This window comes from Lontra canadensis, unplaced genomic scaffold (genome assembly GCF_010015895.1).
Source record: "Lontra canadensis isolate GAN:19392208 unplaced genomic scaffold, GSC_riverotter_1.0 scaffold47, whole genome shotgun sequence".
Taxonomy (NCBI): Eukaryota; Metazoa; Chordata; class Mammalia; order Carnivora; family Mustelidae; genus Lontra; species Lontra canadensis.
The window spans coordinates 4,305,615-4,328,940 of NW_022631041.1; the positions used below are offsets into that span (position 1 = coordinate 4,305,615).

The 23,326-nt window shown below is 35.0% G+C and overlaps 1 protein-coding gene across 2 annotated transcripts in view; it reads left to right on the top strand.

The window, feature by feature from the left end:
* Positions 1 to 1,194: 1,194 nt before the first annotated feature.
* VTA1 (vesicle trafficking 1) overlaps positions 1,195 to 23,326 on the top strand; it is a 63,875-nt gene continuing 41,743 nt past the window's right edge. For both annotated transcript variants that reach the window (XM_032873054.1, XM_032873056.1), the window contains exons 1-3: positions 1,195 to 1,351; positions 20,304 to 20,398; positions 23,119 to 23,246. In XM_032873054.1, the coding sequence (XP_032728945.1) occupies positions 1,240 to 1,351; positions 20,304 to 20,398; positions 23,119 to 23,246 (335 nt within the window). In that variant the 5' untranslated portion in view covers positions 1,195 to 1,239. The remainder of the gene's footprint in view (positions 1,352 to 20,303; positions 20,399 to 23,118; positions 23,247 to 23,326) is intronic.

Here is a 23,326-nt window from a genome sequence, read left to right on the forward strand (position 1 = left end):
AGTCTATAACACATACATTGTCAAGTGGTAGTGAATGTTACTGAGATTGCGGAGAATACAGAACTCAGTTTCTTGTTGGGTAAAAAAAAAAAAGAAAAAAAAAAAAAGGCAGACCCAGTAAGGTAATGTGCTCTGCAAGCAGAAATAGACAAAGGATGTGGAGTAGGGGGTAATAATGAGGACACAGAGCAGTTTCTGCAGGGGTGGGGGAGTGGGGAAGATGGTTTGGTGATGAGAGAATAGCAGGCATGACAAATTTCAGAGGTTCAGATCTTTTTCCTTGGAGATGGTGTGATTTCAATGAAAGCTAGTTTTAAGATGAACCCTCAAAACTGGGAGCTGAGAAAAAAAAAAGCAATAAAGATGAAGGTTATTGGACAAGGCCAATAAAGTGTAAAGTCCTGGAAAACGACAGAATGGGATGGAGAAGAGAGAAAAAGAACGGAAGTCACTGATGGTAGAAGGAAAAGTTGATGCCGACAATGGTATGAGTCAATATATTTGGCAAATTATTGATCATTCTCCAGAAATAAATGATCTTCAGATTATTCATTCACCAGTTCAGAACAAAAATTCAACTTTCTTTAAGCTTAATGTGCTTGGTATTTAAGTTGAAAAGAGTCTGGCTATTTTACCCAATGTGTCAATACAGAAGAACTCAATTACCTCTCATCCTCCACAGTAATTAAATTTAAAGTTTCTAAAATCAGAAAAGCTTCTAAGGACATTATTAAGATAATCTGAGAAACTGGAAGTGATAATTTCTGAATGATATTAAAGGCAATTCACGCCTTTACCCTTTCTCCCATCAACAAACATTATTCTCTTCTTGCTTTCGCCTTCCTACCTGCTGTATTGGGAAAGAAGGAGGAAGGGAGGAAGGAAAGAAGGAGGGAAGGACGGACGGAAGGAGCGGGGCGGAGAAAAGAAAAAAAGGCAGGAGGGACACGACAAGGTAAAACAAAACGAAAACTCTTTTCCCTCCCACCCGCAGCCAGCAGAGAGCGCTGGTGCCACAAGCCGCACTACCGCGGAGCGGCCTAGCCTACTCTGGGTTCTAACCACCAAGAGCGAGGTACACTGAGGTTGTCCCTGTTGGGAGCCCGTAGTTGACTTGCTGTCGCTGAGCAACGGGAGAGTGGGCGGGATTTGCCTTTCGCGTTCGTGCGCGCGACCTGCCAGACGGAAGCGGAAGTGTCGGTGGCGCGCGAGTAGGAAGTGGTGATTTCTGGAATAGAGATGGCCGCGCTTGCTCCGCTGCCCCCACTCCCCCCCCAGTTTAAGAGCATACAGCATCATCTGAGGACGGCTCAGGAACATGACAAGCGGGACCCTGTGGTGGCTTATTACTGTGAGTCTTTCCGAGTCGCCGTGTCCCTTCTCATCCTCCAGAACCCACACACCACCCCTTGGTTTTTAAGGCAGGCCCCGCCCCTTCAGCTTTAGACCTGAGCTTTGACCTCTGGCCTTCCCTGGGAACACAGTGGAGCCCCGCCCTTTTCTCGGTTTCCCCCATCTCACGTGCTCCCCCTTCTCCCCTGCCGCAGGCCCCAGAGAGGCAAAACTTAAAAGTTGGTGTTTGCCATCTTTTTAGTCTTGTGCATAAGTATTCCTAAACTGGCTACCTGGGCACTTGAGCTAATACACTGTCTTAAGGTTTGTGTGTGTACTCCAGAGTGCCTCCTGTATCGAAAATAACCTGGATGGTTAAGTAATTGTGTTGGAGCTAAAACGAAGCTGTGTCCCAAGGACAGTAATGATGTGGACAGAGGAAGGTAGACCAATTGAAAACCTAGTAATAAGTGCAGGTTAAGTATGACAACAGGCAAGCCCATTAAAAAACTCATAAATGGTGAAATGGAGACTAGTAGTCTTTGAATTGAAGTAGCCCTTGAATTTGACCATTTTCCCACCAATGAGAATGTTTTGTCTTGACTTCTTTGAATAATACTTGGGTTTGAGACAATTAGTAGGAATACTGTGGTTGATTGTGAGACATAACAGTCTGCAGTTGGAGAACAGATGAGGTTGTTCAAACTTTTTTCTTTGCAGTAGTTCTATGTAAACTTTAAACTTGACTGCAAATAAAAAGAGTGACCAAGCAACTATAATCTTCTATAAAGGGTTTTTAGCGTTGAAAAACTCGGTATAATGTGTCCTCTGATGTGAACATTGTAAGGTTCGCTAAAATCTGGTCTACTGTCTTCCCTGTCGTACTCTAGTACCCCATTTTCATTTCTCAAGTGTACAAGGCCCTTTTAAACCTCCATGTTTTTAGTTCCTTGGAATGTCTGTCTTTTTTTTTCCACTTCGCAAACTCATGATTCAAGATCTAACTCCAATGTAATCTCTTCTGTAGGCAGTACGTTGATTACTCTCTAGGCTCTGCTTCATTTTGTTCAAGTCATACAGTATTGTTTTCATTATATATGTTCTTCCAGTTCCTCGAGTAGGGACTATTAATCATTTATTCACCTTGTATTTATTGAGTTTCTTCCTGTGTATCAAGCATTACCAGGCGCTGTGGCTATAGTTCATGGAGCTTGTAGACAGTGGGGAAGAGGGGATTAAACAATAAAATGAGTATATTATATGGAATATTAGAAGGTTTTGAAGAAAAAGCAGGGAAAAAGAATAAGGAGTACTAGGAATAGGGTAGAAGGGGGTGAGGAGGGGATTTCACTTTTAAGGTATTCATGAAATACTTCACTGAGTTCATATCTGAGCAAAGACTTGAAAGGAGTGAAAGGCAGGCTTTGCATCTTTGGAAAAGAGTATTCTCAATAGAGGGAATAACATATGCAGAAGTCATGAGGCAGGGGCTTGCTTGAAGGAGGATCAAGGAGCCCATTGTAACTGGAATGGTTAGAGGGATGAGAAATGTGATATGATAAGGTCAAAAAGGTACTTTTTTATAACAGTGAAGTTGGAACCCTTATTCCTGTCTAAAACTAACTGCTATTCATAAGCTCCGTATTATATACCTTTGGGAATAGCCAGGGGCTTTTATTTTCTGTGTCATCGTCCTCTTCCTTCTGCTATTTCTTTTTAAATTTGCCCCAGTTTCCTTTATTTAAAAAATTAAATTTTAAAAAAGCTCTCACTGTGACATTGTCCTGATGTTAAAGTTCTGTCTGCCTAACCTCAAATTTAAGCTTGAAATAGTTGTTTGTGTCGTCTTTACCTTCCTATCACAGAGAGCCTTTTCAGCTCATTGCAGCCTGCTTTTCATTCCCTTTATTTCACTGAAACTGCTCTCGGCAGGGCCATAGACAAACATGTTCATTGCTAAATCCAGTGGTACTTACAAAATATTTTTTGTTATTATACATATGCATATTAAAGAACACATGCAGTGTGTTTATACAGCTTAAGAAATAATAAAATGAACACCAAGGTACCCACCATATCTGAAGTTATTAGACTTTTTAATTTTTGCCAATCTGGTGAGCATGAAATTGAAGCTAAATTTGCAATTCACTGAGTCTTAATGAGGTTGAGCATCTTTTCATATGTTAATTACCATTTGTGATTCCCCTTTGAAATACCTATTTATTGGTTTTGTCCATTTTTTTATTTCAGTGCTTGTCTTTTCTTAAATGTAAATAATACTCCTTTGTTCCATGCATGGCAAATGTCTTCTCCAAGTTCATAGTTTGATTTTTCACTCTATTCATGAAGTCCTTTGGTATTCAAAAGTTCTTAATTTTAAAGTATAGCCAATCTATCACTCTTGTAATTTATGTTCTGATTTTCTAGGACTTGATTTCTTTTCATCTGCCTTCTTTAGGATTGACTTTGGCTTCCTGGATTTACAGATGGGTGTCTTTCATAAATTCTGAAGAATTGTCTACTATTATCTGTTTAAGTATTCTCTACTGAAATTTTGATTAGACGTGTTGGACTTTTCTCCTTTATTTGTCTCAGTGTTTTCATAGTTTGCATCCCTTTGTCTCTCTGTGCTACATTCTGTATAATTTCTTTAGGTCTGTGTTCACCTCCACATATCCTATTGTATCACCCATTTATTGAGTTTCTGTTTCCCTTTTTTATTTCTGGTTGTTCTCTTTTTTTGTTGTTTTTAAATTAGCGTAGCCATTTCTGATAGTCTTTTGTTACTATATTTCTTAAACACTCTTATTTTTTCAAATGCTTTAAAAGTTTGTTTAAATTTGCTCTCTCATAATTCCTGTAACTGCCATATATGTGGGTCTGATTTCTGTTGTATAACAGAAGACTGCTCATGGTAACTTGTGATTTGTGCTCTACACGTACCAACCAGTGTTCTTCAAACCTCAGTATGAAGGAATTCTACAGGAATCACCTCTGCAATTCTCAACTTCTGTTTCTTCTCTGACAAAGCTCCTTTGATCAGGATAGCAAAGTAGTATGCTACTTCTCTTTTCCCACATCCTGTTCACAAATGCTCTTCTACTTTAAAGAAGAAAAGCATGCTCTCATGTATCATGAGTATTTTTTATGGCATATTGCCCTGGGAAGAAGTGTGGAAAACCTTCCAGGGTGTCCAGAAAAAAGGGACAATTCAAATTAATGGTGTAGTGAAGTCTCTTAATTAAGGTATTAAGGAGAGCATCCTTTCCTTTCCTGTTTTATATGGAAGAAAATTGGACCCAAGAATAAACCTTTATTTGAAAATGCAGGGCATGGGAAAGGATGTCAAAGCAACATTCTAATTTGGGGAATGAGGACAGAACATTTTATAAGGGGGAAGAAAAGGAATTGTCCTTAGATATTAGTAGCCATTGTTTGATCATTTGGGATTTTATCCAGAAGGGTAGAGAGGAACAGTTTGGGACCAGAGTCATGTACAAGAGAGTATGAGAAGGTTTAACTGTGGGGAGGAGGACATGGGAGGACCACATTGGAAAAGTCTTTTTCCAAAGTCTCTTACACTTACAAATATATCTGTTAAGGGTAGAGCCTCATGTTAAAACCAGGCTGTGTTGCATTGTTCTGAATTCCCTAAACGTAAGAGTTAACATGAAATGACCTAACCTTTACATTTTGTATTCATTATTTTAAAGAATATCATTCCTGATCTAAGAGCCAAACCAAAGAGAAATGCTGAAGTGGGTAGTGCCTTGTTTCATCCAAGTGACTTAAGGATCTGTGGCTTACTGAAATTTTGGAATTAGAATTCAGATGAAATGAGGTGAAAGCAGACATGGCTTAACATATTTATTCAAATTGGAAAATCATGTGATATTTTTCTGAGAAAGTAAGCCTCCACTGGCTGGCTGGTTTGCCATTAACAGCAGGTTTTGCCATTAATATTCTGTGGTGGACATTCTCAAATTAAATGAGTGTAATCATCAGCTCTGAGGTATTTTGTTTCTTCAGAAATACATTTAAAACAAGTGATAAGAGAAAGACGTTTAAATTGGTTTCAAGTGTTTTTGTTTTGCTTTGTTTTGTTTGTTTTCTTTGCCAGAGGATGTTGAAATGAATAGTATTTCAGTTTTCCTAATCCTGTCAGTGTCTTAGAATAATCCTGTCTCAATGTCATGAAAGAAAATGATGAATCTGTAAGATTTTTTTGTATTGCTTCACAAATTGAGAAAATGAATAACTTTAATGAGGGGTGACAAGTACTTTTCTAATTTTAAAACAAATTTTGAGGCTGACCTATGTGAAATGTCAGGTAAGAGATGATAAAAAATAATATTTGATGATAGGTAATTATATGCTTTTTAGCCTATAACCCAGAAGGAATTAAAAGAATTCAGTGATTTTGATGTGATAAAACTTCCATTCTCATCTGCTGTTTTATGTGAATGAATTTTCTCTCATCTTAAATTTGTAAATATGAAAGTGGGAACAGAACCTTTGCTCTACTCCAGTTCTGTATGATAGTAAATCATATTGATTCCTAGATACACAGTTTAGCTCATTGTAAGATGCATTTCCAATAAATTTACCTTCTTTTTAATGATTATTGAAATGTGTAACATTGATATGTTTTGATCAATTATTCATTACAATAATTATGTAATTTTAATGCTTAGAGGAAATCCAGAGGAAACATTTTAACACTTAGTATCGTATCTCACAGGAAATTTTGATAAATTTAAACTTCAATTTTTGTACATTTTTTTTGTTGTTGTAGAGAAGTATAATCAAGTTAGGATTTTGAGCATACAAATACATTCTTTTGTAATTCATTATGATATGTAAATGGAAGTACAGGTTAAAGACAAAATTGTATTATTTTTGATGCTTAAAGAAAGAGCTTTGTGTGTTTTAGAATTATATCAAATTGTTATACAGTTGAAAGAATGATAGAAATTTTAGATGTATGTATTTGATGTACAGAAATTACATCTTTTATACTTAATTAAACTGATGAAAAGTGGTAAATAGCAACTTAAAAATGTGTGAAGAGATACATTTTTATAATCTTAGTGCAGTGTTCTAAATTCCTACAGCAAAGAATTTTTGGTGAGAAAAAAAAATCAAGATTATTTTGCTAAAGTACTTGCTGACTGGTAAAGCTCCACACTGTTTTTTACTTTTAAGGCTCCATGTGTGCTGCTGCTCTTTGCCTAGAATCCCTTGACTTCTTCTTAACCTGTTTAGCTTGCTCTTACTGATTCAGTACAAATTACACTTTTTGTAAGCTGCTTTTCATTACCTCATAGGGATGGTTTGTCTGGAAGTTGTTCCAATGTGCCTCTCATCTTAATTAAATTGTGTTATAGACACTGATTTGCCTTTTAATCTTCTGGATTCTCCTGGAGGACAGGGAGGGATTAATATCTTGTTTTCTCTCACCACCTGGCACATAACTGACATTCAAAAATATTTAATACATGCCATCTTTCTATATGTTACTATTATTTCACTAGAGTGTAAGCTCTATGAGAGTAAGAAGTATGTCTTATGTTGATGATCTTCTAACTCTTAATATCTAAGACACAGTGGATGTGTATAAATTTTGTAAATTGAATAGATGAACTATATAGTAACTATAGTAATTTATGGCTTTTTAAAATGTTCTGATTACAGTGAGGAAATGCAATGGAAAGAATCCCAGTGCACTGTATTTTATAACTTACCCTACTGTGTTTATAATGAGTTTTAGATGAAGTCATAGCTATGTTCTCAGGATGTACCCATTGTGCCTCTTCTATTTCAATAATATGATTTCCAAAAATGATTTATCCCTGGCCTCAGTGTTCCATCATTTTTTTAATTGTGACCTTAATATTTCTATATTTCTTTGTTTGGTCTTTTGTTTTCTTTTAAAATCAGGAATGTATGTTAAAATGTGTATCAAATTACTTTTTTTCACTATTTGTGCAAGTACTAGTACGCTTATGCTTACTTCTTTGAACTTATTATTGTAGTATGTAATAAAAAAATAGTAAATGTCCTCCTACTTGAAATACCCCTCCATTCCTGGAAAGAATCCCTTTAGTTTTTTGCTTTTTTTTTTAATTAAACTTATTAATTTGAAGTAATTGTAAAGCCACATGAATTTCAGAAATATACAGAAAGATCATGTGCTTTAACCCTGTGTCTTCTAGTAGTAGTAACTTGCAAATCTATACTGAAATATTATGAACAGAATATTGACATTGATAAAAATCCACCAGTCTTATTCATACTTCCCCAGTTTTGTGTTTGTTCCTGTGTGTGTGTTATTTAGTTCTAAACAGTTTATCAGGTATAGGTTCCTATATCACCATAGTCAAGATAGAGAACAGTTCCCCAAGAATCACTTGTTACTTTTTTGTAGCCACACCCATCTTCTTGTAGCCACACCCATCCCTCAACCCTCTGCCACCCCCTCCTGGCATTTGGTGTGTCGCTATTTTTTATTTTAGTCCTTTTGATAGTTACGTTGATATCATGGCTTTAATTTTATTTACCTGATGGCTACTGAAATTAACATCTTTTCTTGTGTTTATTACTATATGTATATCACCTTCGGCATATTGTCTGGTTTTGCCCCTCCCCCCTTTTTGTGTTTACTTGGTTTTGAGAGTTTTTAATATATTGTAGTTACTAGTCCTTGTTTTGCAAATATTTTCTCCCAGTCTGTGGCTTCTCTTTTGTATTCATAACAGGGTGTCACAGACACTGTTTTAATTTTGGTAGTACCCTGTTTATCAGTTTCTTTTCTTAAGTCATGCTGTTGGTGTAAACTCTGTATATCATGTATTTTTCTTAATGTCGTCTATTTTTTCCTGTTTTTCTCCTGCAAGAAGAGTTTCTAAGTAATACCGATTCAGCTTTTTTTTTAATGTGTTACCATTGTCAGATTTTCAATAACCATATCATGCTAGCTTCCTTAATATTGTTATGAAGGTTCTCATAGCTGATGTGGATTAAAACACAGCTTTATCTCTTTTTTTAGATTAAAGAAAAGTAATTGATGAAGCAGAACTTTCTGCTTTTGGGGGGAAATTATTTTTTATATTGATCAGTTTCTTCAATTTGAAATATTTTTTGGCCTAGTATTGATATATTAAATAACATTTTCTGGAATATCTCCCATTTCTGTCAGATGTGAAAATTTATTAGCTAGAAATTAAAAATTTTTTAAGAGAGCATGAGCTGGGGGAGGGGCAGGGGAAAAAGAGAGAGAGCAGCAGACTCCCCACAACCCTGAGATTAGGACCTGAGCCAAAATCAAGGTTGGTTACCTAACCATCTGAGCCACCCAAGTCCCCCAGATTACAAATTTAACCTTTCTTAATTCCCTCATATGTCTCAGTCATTAAATTTTTAAAAATTTCACTTGTCTACTCAGTTTCTTTGGTATATCATGGCCTCATCTATCCCCAATTACTGACAGAGCTTCCTAGTTTCTACTTCAAACAGATAATCCCTTTAGCTGCTAGGAAGATCTGCTTTAAGTGCTTAGTTTAAAAAAAAAAAAAAGTAAAGGAATAATAGAGTTGTCTGGAAACATTTAGAAATTCTGTATGGCACAAACAGTATTAATTTAAAAAAACATTGCAAGGAAAAATATTTCCAGTAGATGAGATTGGAATCCCTGGTATATAAAACACTCATACAAAACTGTTTTATAAGAAATAAGATCCTTGTAGATAAAGGGACAAAGAGCATGTATATTTAACTACTAAAGGAAGGAATGCTAATTATTAACATTGAGCTTAATTAGTAATGTAAATTAAAATCGCTTACTTTTTTGGTTGTAAAATTGTAACTCAGTGTAGATGAATATGTGGTTGAAATCTCCATTGACAAGGCTGTGTGACTTGGTACAAACTTTTGGTAAGTATTTTGGCAAAATGGAATTGTAAAAATATATATAATTCAGTAATTCTAGTTTTGGAAAGTTTTTGCTTAGGAAATAATCACAAATATACTGAGAGTTTTATGTCGAGTCCTCTGGATGATTATTTATGTTTTTGTGAAAAATGCAAAACAACCAAAATATATGTCATTGTGGAAATGGTTAATTAAGTCACGCAGATCTACTAGGTGGAAAGTGATGTAATCAGTTAAGAATTACAAGTCCTCTTTTGTAACATGGGAAGAAGTTTATTTGAAAATGCAGGATATAAAATTGTATGTATAATATGAATTGAACTTTTTAATATGTATATACTTGGAGAAAAATATTGTGGCTTTTGGGTTCCTGGGTAGTGTTTTCTTCTGATTGTCTTTTTTGTTTTTTTTCTGTTCTCTAAGTGAACATGTTCCATGTCATAAAAAATGCAAAAACAAAAGCTTTATTAAGGACAGATTCATTTTTAAAAGCCACGTATTGTTGCTCCATATATAAGTGCCCTTAGTGATTTGAACCCTGAATCATCTATAGCAGTTCTAATCAAACTGAATTTTACTGTTTCTGGAACCTTGCTCATTTTCTCTTGTCTTTAAGCCTTCCAACATTGTATTCCCTGTGCCTTGACAACTGTTTCCTTCCCCACCACCCCCACTCCACTTTATCCTTCGGTACCAGCTTGAATGTTACCTTTTCAGGGAGGCCTTCTCCTAAACTTGGAAAAGTGCTTCCTTTTTGTGTCCTCATGGTGTCTTTTAAGGCTACCTTAATTGCTTTTCATTTATCTACTATCTTTTCCATAGTTTAAACTTCAGACTTGCACACTTCTGGGGGCTTTTTATTTATTTACTGTGCCTTATAGTGCTGGGCCACTGGAGATAGATACATAGTAAAGAAAAGGTGCTCAAAGAAATGTTCGTTAAATTACCTGGATTTTAAGGCAGCAGTGGTCCCTAGAGGGAACTATAGCCACACAGTTGTCACTGAATAAAGAAACCAGACAACTAACATTCATGTAGCTCTCGGCATTTGTAACAGTGCTTTCTTTCGGGATATCTGATTTGAATCCCGCTGTCACCCTGGTTCTTCTGTTAGTAAGTAATGGAACCAGGAACCGAATGGCAAATGCTAGATGAGAAATAATTATATCGAAAATTGTTGACAGTAAGTTGTAATTAGAAAACCAATTATGGAGTGAGTGAGGGTAAAGGACCGAGTCAAACTGATGAAGAATGAAAGGGGGTCAGAAAGGAAGTGCAGTAATCTGGGAGATTTCTAATACGTGAAGAGTAGAAAAGGAGGATAGGCTTGAGTTATTAACATAACTGAGCAACGTGTGTGTGTCTCTCTTTTTTTTTTTTCCTTTAATGAAGCCAGAATATTTTTGAGCCTCTGCTAAATATGGACACAGTATGATACATATTTTGATTCTGTTAGGTTTGGTGTAGATAAAGCTAAACCCATAAAGATTCCTTCCATTGAGATGTGGTTTAACCAAATGTTTAGTTAAACATAGTTTCAAGTGTGATTTTTCAGAGTTTCCTCTAGGGGGTGACAGTGTATAATTAACAGACTGTGAATGAAGGTATGTAAGTGCTCTTTGAGGGTCATTTGTTTATATAATCACTGGAAAATTAAATACAGTCATTCAGGAAGTTGTAAATAGGTATAGCCATTTCAATTCTGAGATATTACAGGACCTACAGTGTAAAATTTTAATTTAGTTTAAAGGCTAAATAATACTGGATTTTTTTAATGGATGTGTTGTTAGATAGATTTTTAGGATTAATAATCAGTTGCCTATTATTTTTTCTGTAGTTAATCACACAGAAATTAGATCTTTTAAAGCCAAGGAGACAAACTTAACTAAACCAATAAAAGATAAGCAATTTCCACTTTTTTACTGTTTTCTGAATCTGTGATTAATTGAAGTCCATAGTTCTGTTGTCGCAGTCCTTTTTTTTTATTATAGACTGACTCAGGATACTTTACTATAGCAGTGACAGGTTAATAATGGAAACACAGAAGGTTAGATACCTGATTTATCCGTTAACAATCCATTTATTTACCTTATATTTGTTTTTGCAGACATGCTGGGAACATGAGTTCTGTTTTGTAAAAAATGGTCATTTTAATAGTTAATCCTATTTTTGAGTAAAGTAAATGAGTTTTTAAGACTCTCAGCCTGTCCCTAAGGTTAAAGGGACAGATCAGTGGTGTCAAGTAATTCGGCCTCACTGTCATTATCTTTCTTTGGCTTCCATGCAGATTTAAAGCATCTTTGGTAAGGTTCATTTTTTATGACAATTATGTTAGATGTTCAAAGTGAAAACTGACTCTCTAGCAGCATGTTGCTATATAAGAGGTATTTTCGTTGCTTAAGTTCCTGCTTTCATTCAGTCTGTCATTTATTTTTCTGTGGCTTGTCCAGGCTTTTTGGTTGTTAGATGTTTTTGAACCTTAGTTACTACTTCTCTTTGGAAGCAATTCAGATTCTGTTGTGCCTCCACTGTGGGCCTATTAGATATTCCTCTTTGTTTTATTTTTTTAGTGGTTGCTTTAGCATTCATGCTAACTTATCATAGCCTATCATCATATAACATAACACCTCACATTCAACATAACTTTATTTTCTTTTTCCTCTCCTGTCCTTTGGCTATCGTTGTCACACATTTTACTTATCAGTACGTCATAAGCCCATAAGCCCTAATCTACATTTTAATTTCTTTAGTTGTCATTTTTTGAAAGAAATGTATAATATGAAATAAAATTTGAAATATTTTCCCACATAATCTGGTATCATTTTTTTGTCCTTTTGAAGAGCTTTGCAAGTGAATTCTTGATTCATTTGAATCAAGTGAATTCTTTCAATTTCTATTGTTTGAAACAAGCTTTATTTCATACTTATTTTTTGAAAGATAGTTTTGCTGGGTAAGGAATTTTAATTTTTCTGTTTTATATTTTTCCTCAGCATTTTTTTCTTTTCTTTCTGTTTTTTGATATTTTTTCCTAACTCACTGAGACTCTGATCTTCTATTTCTTTTCAATCCTTTTTTTTTCCTGCTTTGAGTAGTTTCTGTTGCTACATTCTGAAATCAGTCTTTTGTGGTGTCCTGTCCAGTCAATTTTTCATTTCAGAAATTTTTCATATCCAGACATTCCATTTGTGTTTCTTTGTTTTTGTTTTTTGTTGTTGTTGTTGTTGTTTAAGATTTTATTTATTTGACAGAGGGAGATCACAAGTAGGAAGAGAGGCAGGCAGAGAGAGGAAGGGAAGCAGGCTCCCTGCTGAGCAGAGAGCCCAATGCCAGCCTGATCCCAGGACTCTGGGATCATGACCTGAGCCAAAGGCAGAGGCTTTAACCCACTGAGCCACCCAGGCGCCCCATTTGTGTTCCTTTGCACGTTTTGTTTCTCTCCTCATTTTATTCATGGTTTCCATTAAATACTTGTTCATGATTTCCAGGTGATTTAATGTCACTGCTGTTTCTGTCATTTTGTCATTGTTCAGTCTTAATTGGGCTGTTCACATTCTCTTGCTTATTTGCCATCTATAGTAATTTTTGATTGGTTGCAGGACATAGTGAAGTTTAAGTTCTTGAATGTCTGGATATTATGGCCTTTGACCAGATTTGATCTGGCCAACAATTAAGTTAGTTGCAGTTAAGTGTGATATGTTCTTGTCTTTGTTTTCAGTTTGGGGGCAAGTCTAACATAGCTTTAGGGACAAGAAAATCTCCTACTACTAAAGCATACCCTACCATTTGGGGTCTCTACTGAATATCTTGGGTAGGCATTTAGAACTCTTCACCCTGGTTGCAACTTGAATGCGTCCCAGCTTTGGGGACAGTCCAGCTCACAACTTCCACTCACTCTGTCTGACTTCGTGGAGTTCTGATCTATGTATGCATCTTGTAGTATTCAGTTTAGCCTCTAGTTTATCCCTGTCTGGGATGTCTCTTGTGCATGGCTTCTCTTCTTCAGAATTCTGCCCCTCCACTTAGAGCTTCTTCAGTCATTCTAAGCTTTAGTCTGTTTTCTCAGCTCTATTGAACTGTATTCTCTTTGAGGATCCCCCCCCGCCCTTAGTTTAGAATGTGCCTCCAGGAAAAATGCTGGACTGATCATTGGTGTAGTCATCTCATTTGTTTCCTTTCTCCTGGTGTCATAGTCTTCCCGTCTATTTTTATTTGTGAAAAAGTGGTTCGTACATTTTGTCTAGTTTTTTGTTGTTTATGGTGGAATGTCAAGTCTAGTTATTCCATCATAGCCAGAATTAGAATCTGGTCTCATTTTAGTAATCAAGTAGTCACTTAGCTTTTGCTCTGTACCAGCATAATCTTTTAGTAAGAATTCAGGAATAGCTCACTTTTTCTTAAAGCTACTATATTACGACAGGAGCTCCAAAAATAGTTGTTTAATGAAGGAATGAGCAATGTAAATATCCTTTATTAGTAGATACTCATTCACAGTTTACTTTTTATCTTTGATTCAGAAGTCCCTTCACAAAAGCTAATACTAACCATAGAGTAAGTATTTACACTATGCTTATGAATAGAGTAGTATTTTCAGTTCTATTTGTTGGAATAAAGTCTTTTAAACATGTTGAAATCATAATGATTCCTATTTGAGTGCCTTGTTTATTTAACCTATCAAAGCATCTCTCTTCATAATTGCTTCTATATATCTTTTTTGCGTGTTTATAGCTTGCATTTCATAGTTTTATATTTCTTATGTATAAGCAAGGATGTGTTAGAATGTTAATGTTTAGATTTTATGGAACTTCGAATTATACATACCTTCAGGATTAGTAAATATTTATCTCCTAAATGCCTCACATTAAATTAAAGTTAGGTTGGAAAGTATTTAATCCTTTTGCAAATGTGCCTCATTACTCATCTTCAAATAACATTTATTCATAAAAATAAACACATTTCCTTGATGAAATAAATCAAATATATTTTCTTATAGAAGATTTTAGCTACATATTCTGTTTTAGTAGGTAATTTTCCATGTTAGACATTAATTTTTCATCATCCTCCTGCTGCTACAGTGTATTACTTGTCTTGAGCTCTATATGAAAGTGATTCTTTTTTTCCATCCTTTATGGCAGAAAGATCTTCTGGTGTACTTATTAATTTTTACAAGTAGATTTAAGGCCTTTTGGCTTTTATTAATATTAAAAATATATCAGAAGATAATTTTCTGTATTTAACAAGTAAACCACATGAGATATTAAAAACTGTTACAGCCAGGCCATTTTCATCCTAAATATTTCCAGTTCTGAGGTGATTTCTTCCCAGTTCTTCAATTAAAGGTGTTATGTAATAATGTCCTAGTAATTGCAAAGACCTAAATATGCATGTAAACCAAGAAAGAAAATGTATGTGGGTGAAACCAGTTAACTATATTATCATTACATTGTATTTCAGGTAATTGCCATCTGTGTTAAGGTAACATTTAAAGGATGGGAGCTGAGCCTTGTTTTTATTTATGTTGTGAGGAAAAATGATAATGGCTGTGGTGATATGAATTGGGAATAATTTGATTTTTGCTTCAAAGTAGATACAGATAATCTCCATTTTTATTGTAAACAATAGGTAGTTAAAAATGATAAGTAGAAACCGAGAATTGTACTTTTTTTACATGTGAATAAGTCACTTAAATCACTTTCTCATGGTAACAAGAAAAGTGCCTGATTAATTTCTGTAGTCCTAGATGGCTTCCACTAAAGCCAATGTGATCCTAATAATTGGACTCATTTTTTTCAACCTGTCTGTGCTGAAGAGCCATCTATCTCCAAAGTTGGTTCACCAGCTACACTCAACAACCTACACTCCATGGACTGTAGAATGCATACAGTATTCACTACTCTGTTAGGAAGATAGGAGAAAGACCTCCTAGGAACATGAAACTGTACTGTTTCCTCACATTATTATGACATCCTGTTGGCTAACAGTATATATAGGTATTGAATAATTAATTAACGTCCATTAAATTTTCTGTGCATGTTTTTGGGTGAGGTGGTTGTTTAAAGAGATTGGTGTATGTTTGAAATAGTCATTTGGGAAGTTGGGAAGGCAAGCATTAAGCTCATTTGAGGTTGATAATTATGATATTTATAATGGTGCTCATCTGCCAGTGGTCTCTATTGCTTATATATAGGCATAGAGAAAGAGGATAGATGGGTTTAAATAATGAGTGTCCTTTTGCCAGAGGAACATAGTAAAAAAATACTTAAGGGGTAAGGGCAGTAAAGTTCTAGAAAAATACAAAATCAAAGCTGGTTGCAGAGGTAAGTTAAAGGAGAAAAGACTGATTGCAATAAAGAAATAGACACCAGTGAACTGGCCACCTGTTGTAATAGGCAGAGTTTCAAGTTGGAAAAAATGGAAATTGTGTTTAGATTTGGTGCTTAATATACTGATTTGGGAAGTAGAGCAATTTGAGATTGTGATTTAATCATGGAATGAGTGGCTTGTATGGGAGAGTACATACAATTATTAGGGTCAGCAAGAATTGAGAACATTGTTTTGTGTATTAATTTGGATTAGATTTGCTTTCTTATTGCTGAAAATCCAAAATAACAATAGCTAAGTCAGATAAGAACTCCCTCATTTAAAACAAAGTCTGATGTTGGCAGTACCCAAAACGTGTCAATTCCACGAAGTCATCAGGGACCCAAGTACTTTCCAATTTCAGATCTACAGGCAAACACCTGATTACCATTTCCAAGGTTGCCTTGTGGTCTAAGATGTCTACTAGTGTTTCAGTCACACCGTGTCTATTTTAGGCAGCAGGAAGAAGAGGGAAAGGGTCAGTAAGATCTTACCCCTGCTGTCATTTCCCCTTTAAGATTACTTCCAGAATTCTCTCCAAACAACTTCTGATAACATGGTACCAGTCTTAGTTGAATGGCCTTATCTGGCTTTGAAGAATACTGGGAAATGTACTATTTTGGCTAGGTACATTACAACCCCCCTTAATAGTGTAGGGGTCTCATTAGCAAAGAAGGTAGGAAGAAAGAATGTGGGCAGTTAGTAGTCTCTGCCACAAGTATCAATTATCCATGAGAACAGCAAATTTTCAAGATGGTGGAAAGACAAGGAAGGACCCTGAGGTTCTCGGTCAGTTACAAGCATTAACAAGATCAGGTAGAAGAAAGGGGCTTGAGCTTTAGACCAGTGTGTTTAGAAGATACTGAGAGAAGTTAAGTAGCAATGGGATGCAAAGAAAAAAACAGTCATGCTTGTCAATCCTGATGTAGAAAGAATATAAGAGGATTGCTTCCAGTGGTATCTAGGGTTTAGTTAAGGCAGAGGGAGAAGGAATCTGAGGAGATACACAGGATTTTGCTGATTATAAAGCAGTAATTCCAGGGATTATGGTAAAAGAATGGGACCCTGTAGAAGAGTATGGGCTAGGTTGGGATAAGAAAATATAGTTTATAGATGAGAGGAGAAAGGATGTAATGAGTAGTGATTTTTAACCTTATGATCAGCTATACATATGAGTTAAAGAAATTAATCTCTAATTATGTAAATGTACAAATACTATATTATAAAAGTACTACCTGTATTATTAAAGATGCAAAAACAGAAATTTTTTAAAGAATGATTAAAAATTATCAGTAGAAATGCTGATTTTCTTTCCCACACTCTAGTGAGTTATCTTGCCAATCCCTGGGTCCCAAAGGCCGCAGTTTCAATATAGCATAGGATAGGGACTCTGTTAGGGGAAATATGAGCAACCTGGCGTGGAATTGATCCCTACTCTGAAGCAGAAGCTTTCCTCTTAAAAATATGAGCAAGAACACATAAAATTCTTGATAAAATTTTGGTAATACAGCAAGACATAGCAGAGTAAATTTGGAGGAAGAAAAAGTGAATTACCAGTTAGAGATACTATCATGTGCTAGAGGTAGCATTTGATCTGTGATCTCAGCAAATCAAATAACCAGGAAACATAAAAAGGGAAAATATGCACTGGGTGGCTCAGACAGTTAAGTATCGGACTCTTTATTTCATCACAGGTCATAATCTCAGTGTCATGGGATCGAGTCCGACATAAGGTTCCGTGCTCAGTGCATAGTCTACTTGTCCCCCCGTCTCTGCTACTCCCCCCCCACTTGCATGTGCACACTCTCTTTTTCTCTTTTCTCTCAAATAGTCTTTTTTAAAAATGATTTTTTAAAAAGTGAAAATATATTAAAGAGGGAACCACAAAACCATTAGAGAAAGGTTGTATCATTTTTTGTGTATTTGAGATAGGTGCCAGTAACTTGTGGAGGAGAGGAAATGCAAGTTAAAGAGTTAAATTTGAAAAATTAAAACCATAGGAAAAACGAGAAAAATCATGTAACTGAGTATCTAGCCCCTTCAAGGTAAAAGAACTTTTCCAAGCTTGGAATTTGGCGGGGGGGGGGGGGGGGAAATAATAGCTTTGAGTACATAGATATTTCACGTCTCTGTGTTTTAAAACAGCATTCAGAAATTGAAAGATGGCATGATATTGGCAGCCAGTATGTTTGCTTTCGAAAGAGCTCATGTGATTCACTGTCGAAGAAGAAATGCAACAAAAACACTGGGAGAAGAAACCTGAACAGCTCACAAAGAAGTGTTAGGGAGTTCAGTCAGTTACAAGAAGAAAAGAAGCTAAGACAGGCACAGATCATAAACAGCTCGAAAGAGATGTGACTGGTTTAAAAGGAGAGAGCATTCAGCCATGCTTTAGGAGCTATGGGGTGGGGTTTGGGGGGGGCGCGATGATTAAAACCTTAGAGACAAATGGGTAAAGGACATAGCCATGTTGCTTAAAGAAATATATATATGACTGGTTAAAAGTAGAAGAAAGAAAAAGAAAATTTGGTCACATTTGTTATCAAAGCAAGAGACATTTAAAATGAGCATTTTTGTTTGTTTGTTTTTTAGATTAGAATTTGGTTTTGGGTCACAATGATGCCCAGTGCTGGTGTTGTGCAGAGAAAACAAAAGCACCTTGTTTTTTATACTGTGTGGCAATGTAAATCTGTACGGTACTTTTGGAACTCCTTTTTTTTTCTCTTGTTAATAACTAGATGGATCAAACCCTGAAATTTGATAACATGAAAATAAATGCATTAACAAATTAAACACCAAACTCTGTAATAGGAGATAGTCCTAAAAGCCTAAGTATTTAAAAAGTAGTTTCTTCAGATAAAGCTTTTAAAATTAAAAACACAATAAATAACTGTATATCATGTGTATCTTAATACATTCTTAAAGAAGATACCATCAAGTAGCCTTAATTGAATTGGAAATCTTGAGAGTACCTAACAGATACCCAAGCTATGTTTTAAAGCTCTAGTAAATAAAGCAGTGATAGGCCAGTAGACTAATGAAGCAGGATAGACAATATACAGAATTGGGCCTTTTTATCCCATGGAAGCTTAATATATGATAATGAATGATAAAAGTGGCATTTAAATCAGTGGGGCAGAATGAGCTATTCTTTCATCCATGTATTTATCTATGCAGAAAATGTTTATCGAAGGCCAAGCACTATCCTACATGCCAAGGGTACATCAGCAAACCAAATAGACTGAAATTGCCATCATCACAGAGTTTAAATTCGAGTGGAAGTAGAGACAGTGGATTAATAAGAAGATGATTACGTGCTGAAAGAAAAATAAAGCAGGGAAGGGGGATGGTGTTTATAAGATGCCATCTGAGGGGAGAAACCTATCCCTCCTTTATACTGTGTAAAGAACTGCCACAAGACAGTTTGTTGAAAAGCAAACAACCCAATTGAAATTTGGCACATTTTTTTTCTTTTGTTTTGATAGCTACTAACTCAAGAAGGTGGATATAGAACTATCCAGTAAATATGCAGTACTTTTTTAGTAGTGAAAATGAAATATCACGTAAAATCTTGACACTGATAAGTTCAATAATACCAGGCTTTTTTGTTTGTTTGCTTTTGTGGATTTGAGGAAATGGTGCTTGCATATGTTGGAACTATAACTGTATTTTGGTAATCTGTTTTGGAGGACAATTTAAAAGTAGCTCTCAAAGGTGAAAAAGATAACACATATATGACCTGGGTATTCCATTTCTTGGTTATTTGCCTCAGGGAACTCTTGAATGCAAGCACAAGAAGGTATGGTAACAAGATTTGTAGTAATGAACATCTGGGAACCACCTAAATGTGCTTTCATTAGAATGATATATCCATAGTGCTGTCACAGATTTCCAGGACATATTTGGAGAATATAAGAGTAAATTACAGGTGGTGTATGTACACACCAATGGTAACAATTACCACCAGACCTTTCACTTTTCCTGTCACTGGAAAAGCTATTAAGATCATGGTGTCAGAGTTGGTTTTTTTGTTTTGTTTTGTTTTGTTTTTAGGTTTAGCCTTATCTCTAATGTTTTTATTAACTTTTTAAAAAGGGTGTGTATTTTATATATATATATATATATATATATATATATATATATATATATACAAGTAACTTAAACAGTTCTCCCTGTTAGCCTCAACTCAAGTTGTGTTTCCCAGTGTTCTAGCTCATACTATATATTTTATTAGTATCACTTTCGGGCACTTGGTGAGTGCTCTTGTACATGTGATTTTTCTGGTTGCCTTAACTTCCCAATTAAATTACAGGTCTTTTTAACAGCTTAGGACCTAGTCTTTTTTTCTCTTCTCCTTCTCCTTCGCTCCTTTCCTCCTTTCTTTCTTTTTGTCCTTTCTTTCTAACATAGTGCCAAAAGAGAAGACTTTACTTGATTTTAAAAAAATTGCTATTATCATGAATCTGTTACATTCTTTGGATAGTATTTGTGTGTTCTTTATTTTTGTAAATAAGATACATAATAAATCAGAGTTTTATCACTAAAGTTTATTTTTCCAAAGTCTATTTTTAAAGTTTTATTTCTAAATTCACTTAGATTTTAAATTATTTATTATTAAGAATGTATATTTTAAACATTCACTAATGGAAATTGTTCAGGTCATCTCATTTTTCTTTTCTTTGTAGGTCGTTTATATGCAATGCAAACTGGAATGAAGATTGATAGTAAAACTCCTGACTGTCGTAAATTTTTATCAAAGCTGATGGATCAATTAGAAGCTGTAAGTTAAACACTGATCATTTATTTTCTGATTGTTTTAAGTGGCATTTTATTACATTCGCTTATGTGTATTTTGCCATTTTAGTTCTTCCTCTTGGCAGCCATCTAGTAATGTCATTACAGCTGAGGAAAAAACTAGGCACACTTTTTTTTTTTTTCCAAAGATTGTATTCATTTATTTGACAGAGAGAGAGAGCACAAGCGGGGGAGCAACAGACAAAGGGAGAGGGAGAAGCAGACTCACCCCAAACAAAGCAGGGAGCCTGACACAGGGCTGGAGCCCAGGACCCGGGATCATGACCTGAGCCGAAGGCAGACCTCAACCAACTGAGCCACCTAGGCACCCTGACTCAATTTTTTTCATTCATATCTTACGGCTAAGGGAGTTGTAAGTTGTATTAAAGTAGATTTCAGTGTCTTTGCATATACCACTATATCTTGTTATTGTAGGTGACCTTCAAGTCATTCTTTCATAAGTGACAAACCCTTTCTAATCTACTTCATACAGTTATATGGATGATTGATTTGGGAATTCTTAAATTGCTCCTACAATAATGAAATGGACTACTTATTTAGTGAAGGACAACGAAGGAAATAGTATCAATTGCCTGTAGTCTCTTTGTCTCACTCTTGGTACCAGGAGAAGATAGTTTTATGGTCCAGGCATTCTTCCCTGCTAGCAGAAATGTGGTAGGTGACTAATGGATGAGTCATCTTCTTGAACCATGATATAATTTCACAGGTCATATAGAAGTACCAATCCAGGGAAGATTGAATGAGTTGGACTGGGTATCAGTGCAAGAAGACAGGAATGGCTATACTAATGCAACTTAATCAGGACTCCACCTGTGCCTCCCTTGCCCAGCTGTCCTGGCTTTTCTTTTAACAGTGTCAGGGTCTACTTCTGGTAATTTATTTCTTCAGAGGCTGTTATATTAATGCCTGCAGCCTTTTATTTACTTAGTTATATGACCTCAAGAGAATTAGAAACCTAAATATTTGACTAGTTGCATTATTGTTTGTAGAGAGAATTTTAGATATTTTAAAAATCAGAGCATTTATAATAGTCATCCCAGAGCTTTTATAAATGTTGAAAGTTACTGAGATCAAAACCTAATTACATTAAATAGCCCTGGGCAGTAGGGTTCTAACTTGGTTAGGTATGGGTGTCTGGCTTTCTGACCCAGAGTCCCTGTCATTGCTACTGTTAACCACCCGTTGGATCTACTGGCGCCACTGATGGGAATCCAGCTACCCTTGAAGCCTGTCCATCCTCCTACTTCTAAAGTGGTTTCTGTAGATACAGGAAAAATGTGAGTATTCTTTTTTTGAAGATGAGTTTAGGGAGTGAGAGGAAGAATGTGTCTCACCCATAGCAGTACATTTATAAAATCATATTGGTAGCAGACTTTGTATAGAATATATCTCTTTATTAATTTCACAGTATAACAGTAATAACTATTTTATGGATAAAACAGAACTCAGAATAGTTCTTTATAATAAGGAAAATATAAAATCACATTTGTAAAGGGACTCAGCAGCAGTTTATTATTACCTAAATTAAATAACAGGTAGAATAAATCTATTCTATGGTGAGTCTATCCCATCTGCCTGTGCTGTAATGTTTAGAATACAGTTGGAAAACTGAGTTTATGTTTTTCCTGCCAGATATTTCATGTTGAAGATGAGGTAAAGTGACATATTCCCAGTTTTTTTCTAGAATTAAATCTACAATTAAAACATTTCATAACAGGGATATAGTAAACTAGTGTTACATGTGGGGTTTTTTCTCGTTTTTGTTCAGGGTAAGTATAGCCGTAGCTAAAACATCCTTAAATTCCAACATTAAATCTCTTCTAGAACTTACGTTATTCTTTTGTAACAATGAGAATATTTATTTTGCTGATTTTTATAAAGAATCCTGAAGCCTTTTTTAAATTTAATTTTTTACTTTATAATGTTTCTGAGAAAACCCATTTTTAAACAGTTAGTATGGTACTCAGATCTAATATTCCAAAAAGCCATTTCATTCTAATATAGCAGTCGGAATAAGTAGGAACTTAGTTTGTTGTGTTTAAAATATTTTAAATTATTATGTGTGTAGGAAAAGGATGTACTGACTGAAAATTTACAGTTGTGAATTGTGTTAACGAGGTATATATTTGTCTAAATTTTAAAAACTTTTATAATCCTTTTCTGAGTTTATGATCTCATACTGTAGAATTAGATCTGTTTTACACAGTATGCTCTAAGCAATACTGTTTCAGGATATAATGATTTCTGTAATCATATTTTTTTATATTTGATAGAAATTGAAATGGCAACAAATTAAAATTTTAAATCATGATTAGAGAATTTCCTAATTCCATTTTTAGGACACCTGATAGTTTATTGGCTGTTATTTTGAAATACTTGTCTGATGCTTTACATAGATAGTTGGGTGTGTTATCTTTTTATTCTTAGTTACTTTGATTTTTAGAGCTAAATTATCCTTTCAGGTTATCATGAGTGTGTCTTCAAAATTTTGTTAACATTGGGTTTTATTCTAAAAAACCTTGGGCTGAGACAGAGCAGTTTTTGCAAGATTTCATTGATACATCTTTTACTGAAATGAATATCAAATAATATTAAAAGTCTAAAATGGTGCTTGGGATTATTTGTATTTAAGCATACATTTCTGTGAATCCAAAATCTTAAGCTTTGTATCTGATTTAATTTTAGCTTAAGAAACAGTTGGGTGATAATGAAGCTATTACTCAAGAAATAGTTGGTTCTGCTCATTTGGAGAATTATGCTTTGAAAATGTTTTTGTATGCGGATAATGAAGATCGTGCTGGACGATTTCACAAGTAAGTAAAGCAAGAGAAAAATTAAAATTGTAGTTTAGTTACTGTATGAGGAATTACCCAGTTATCCATTGGATACTTTT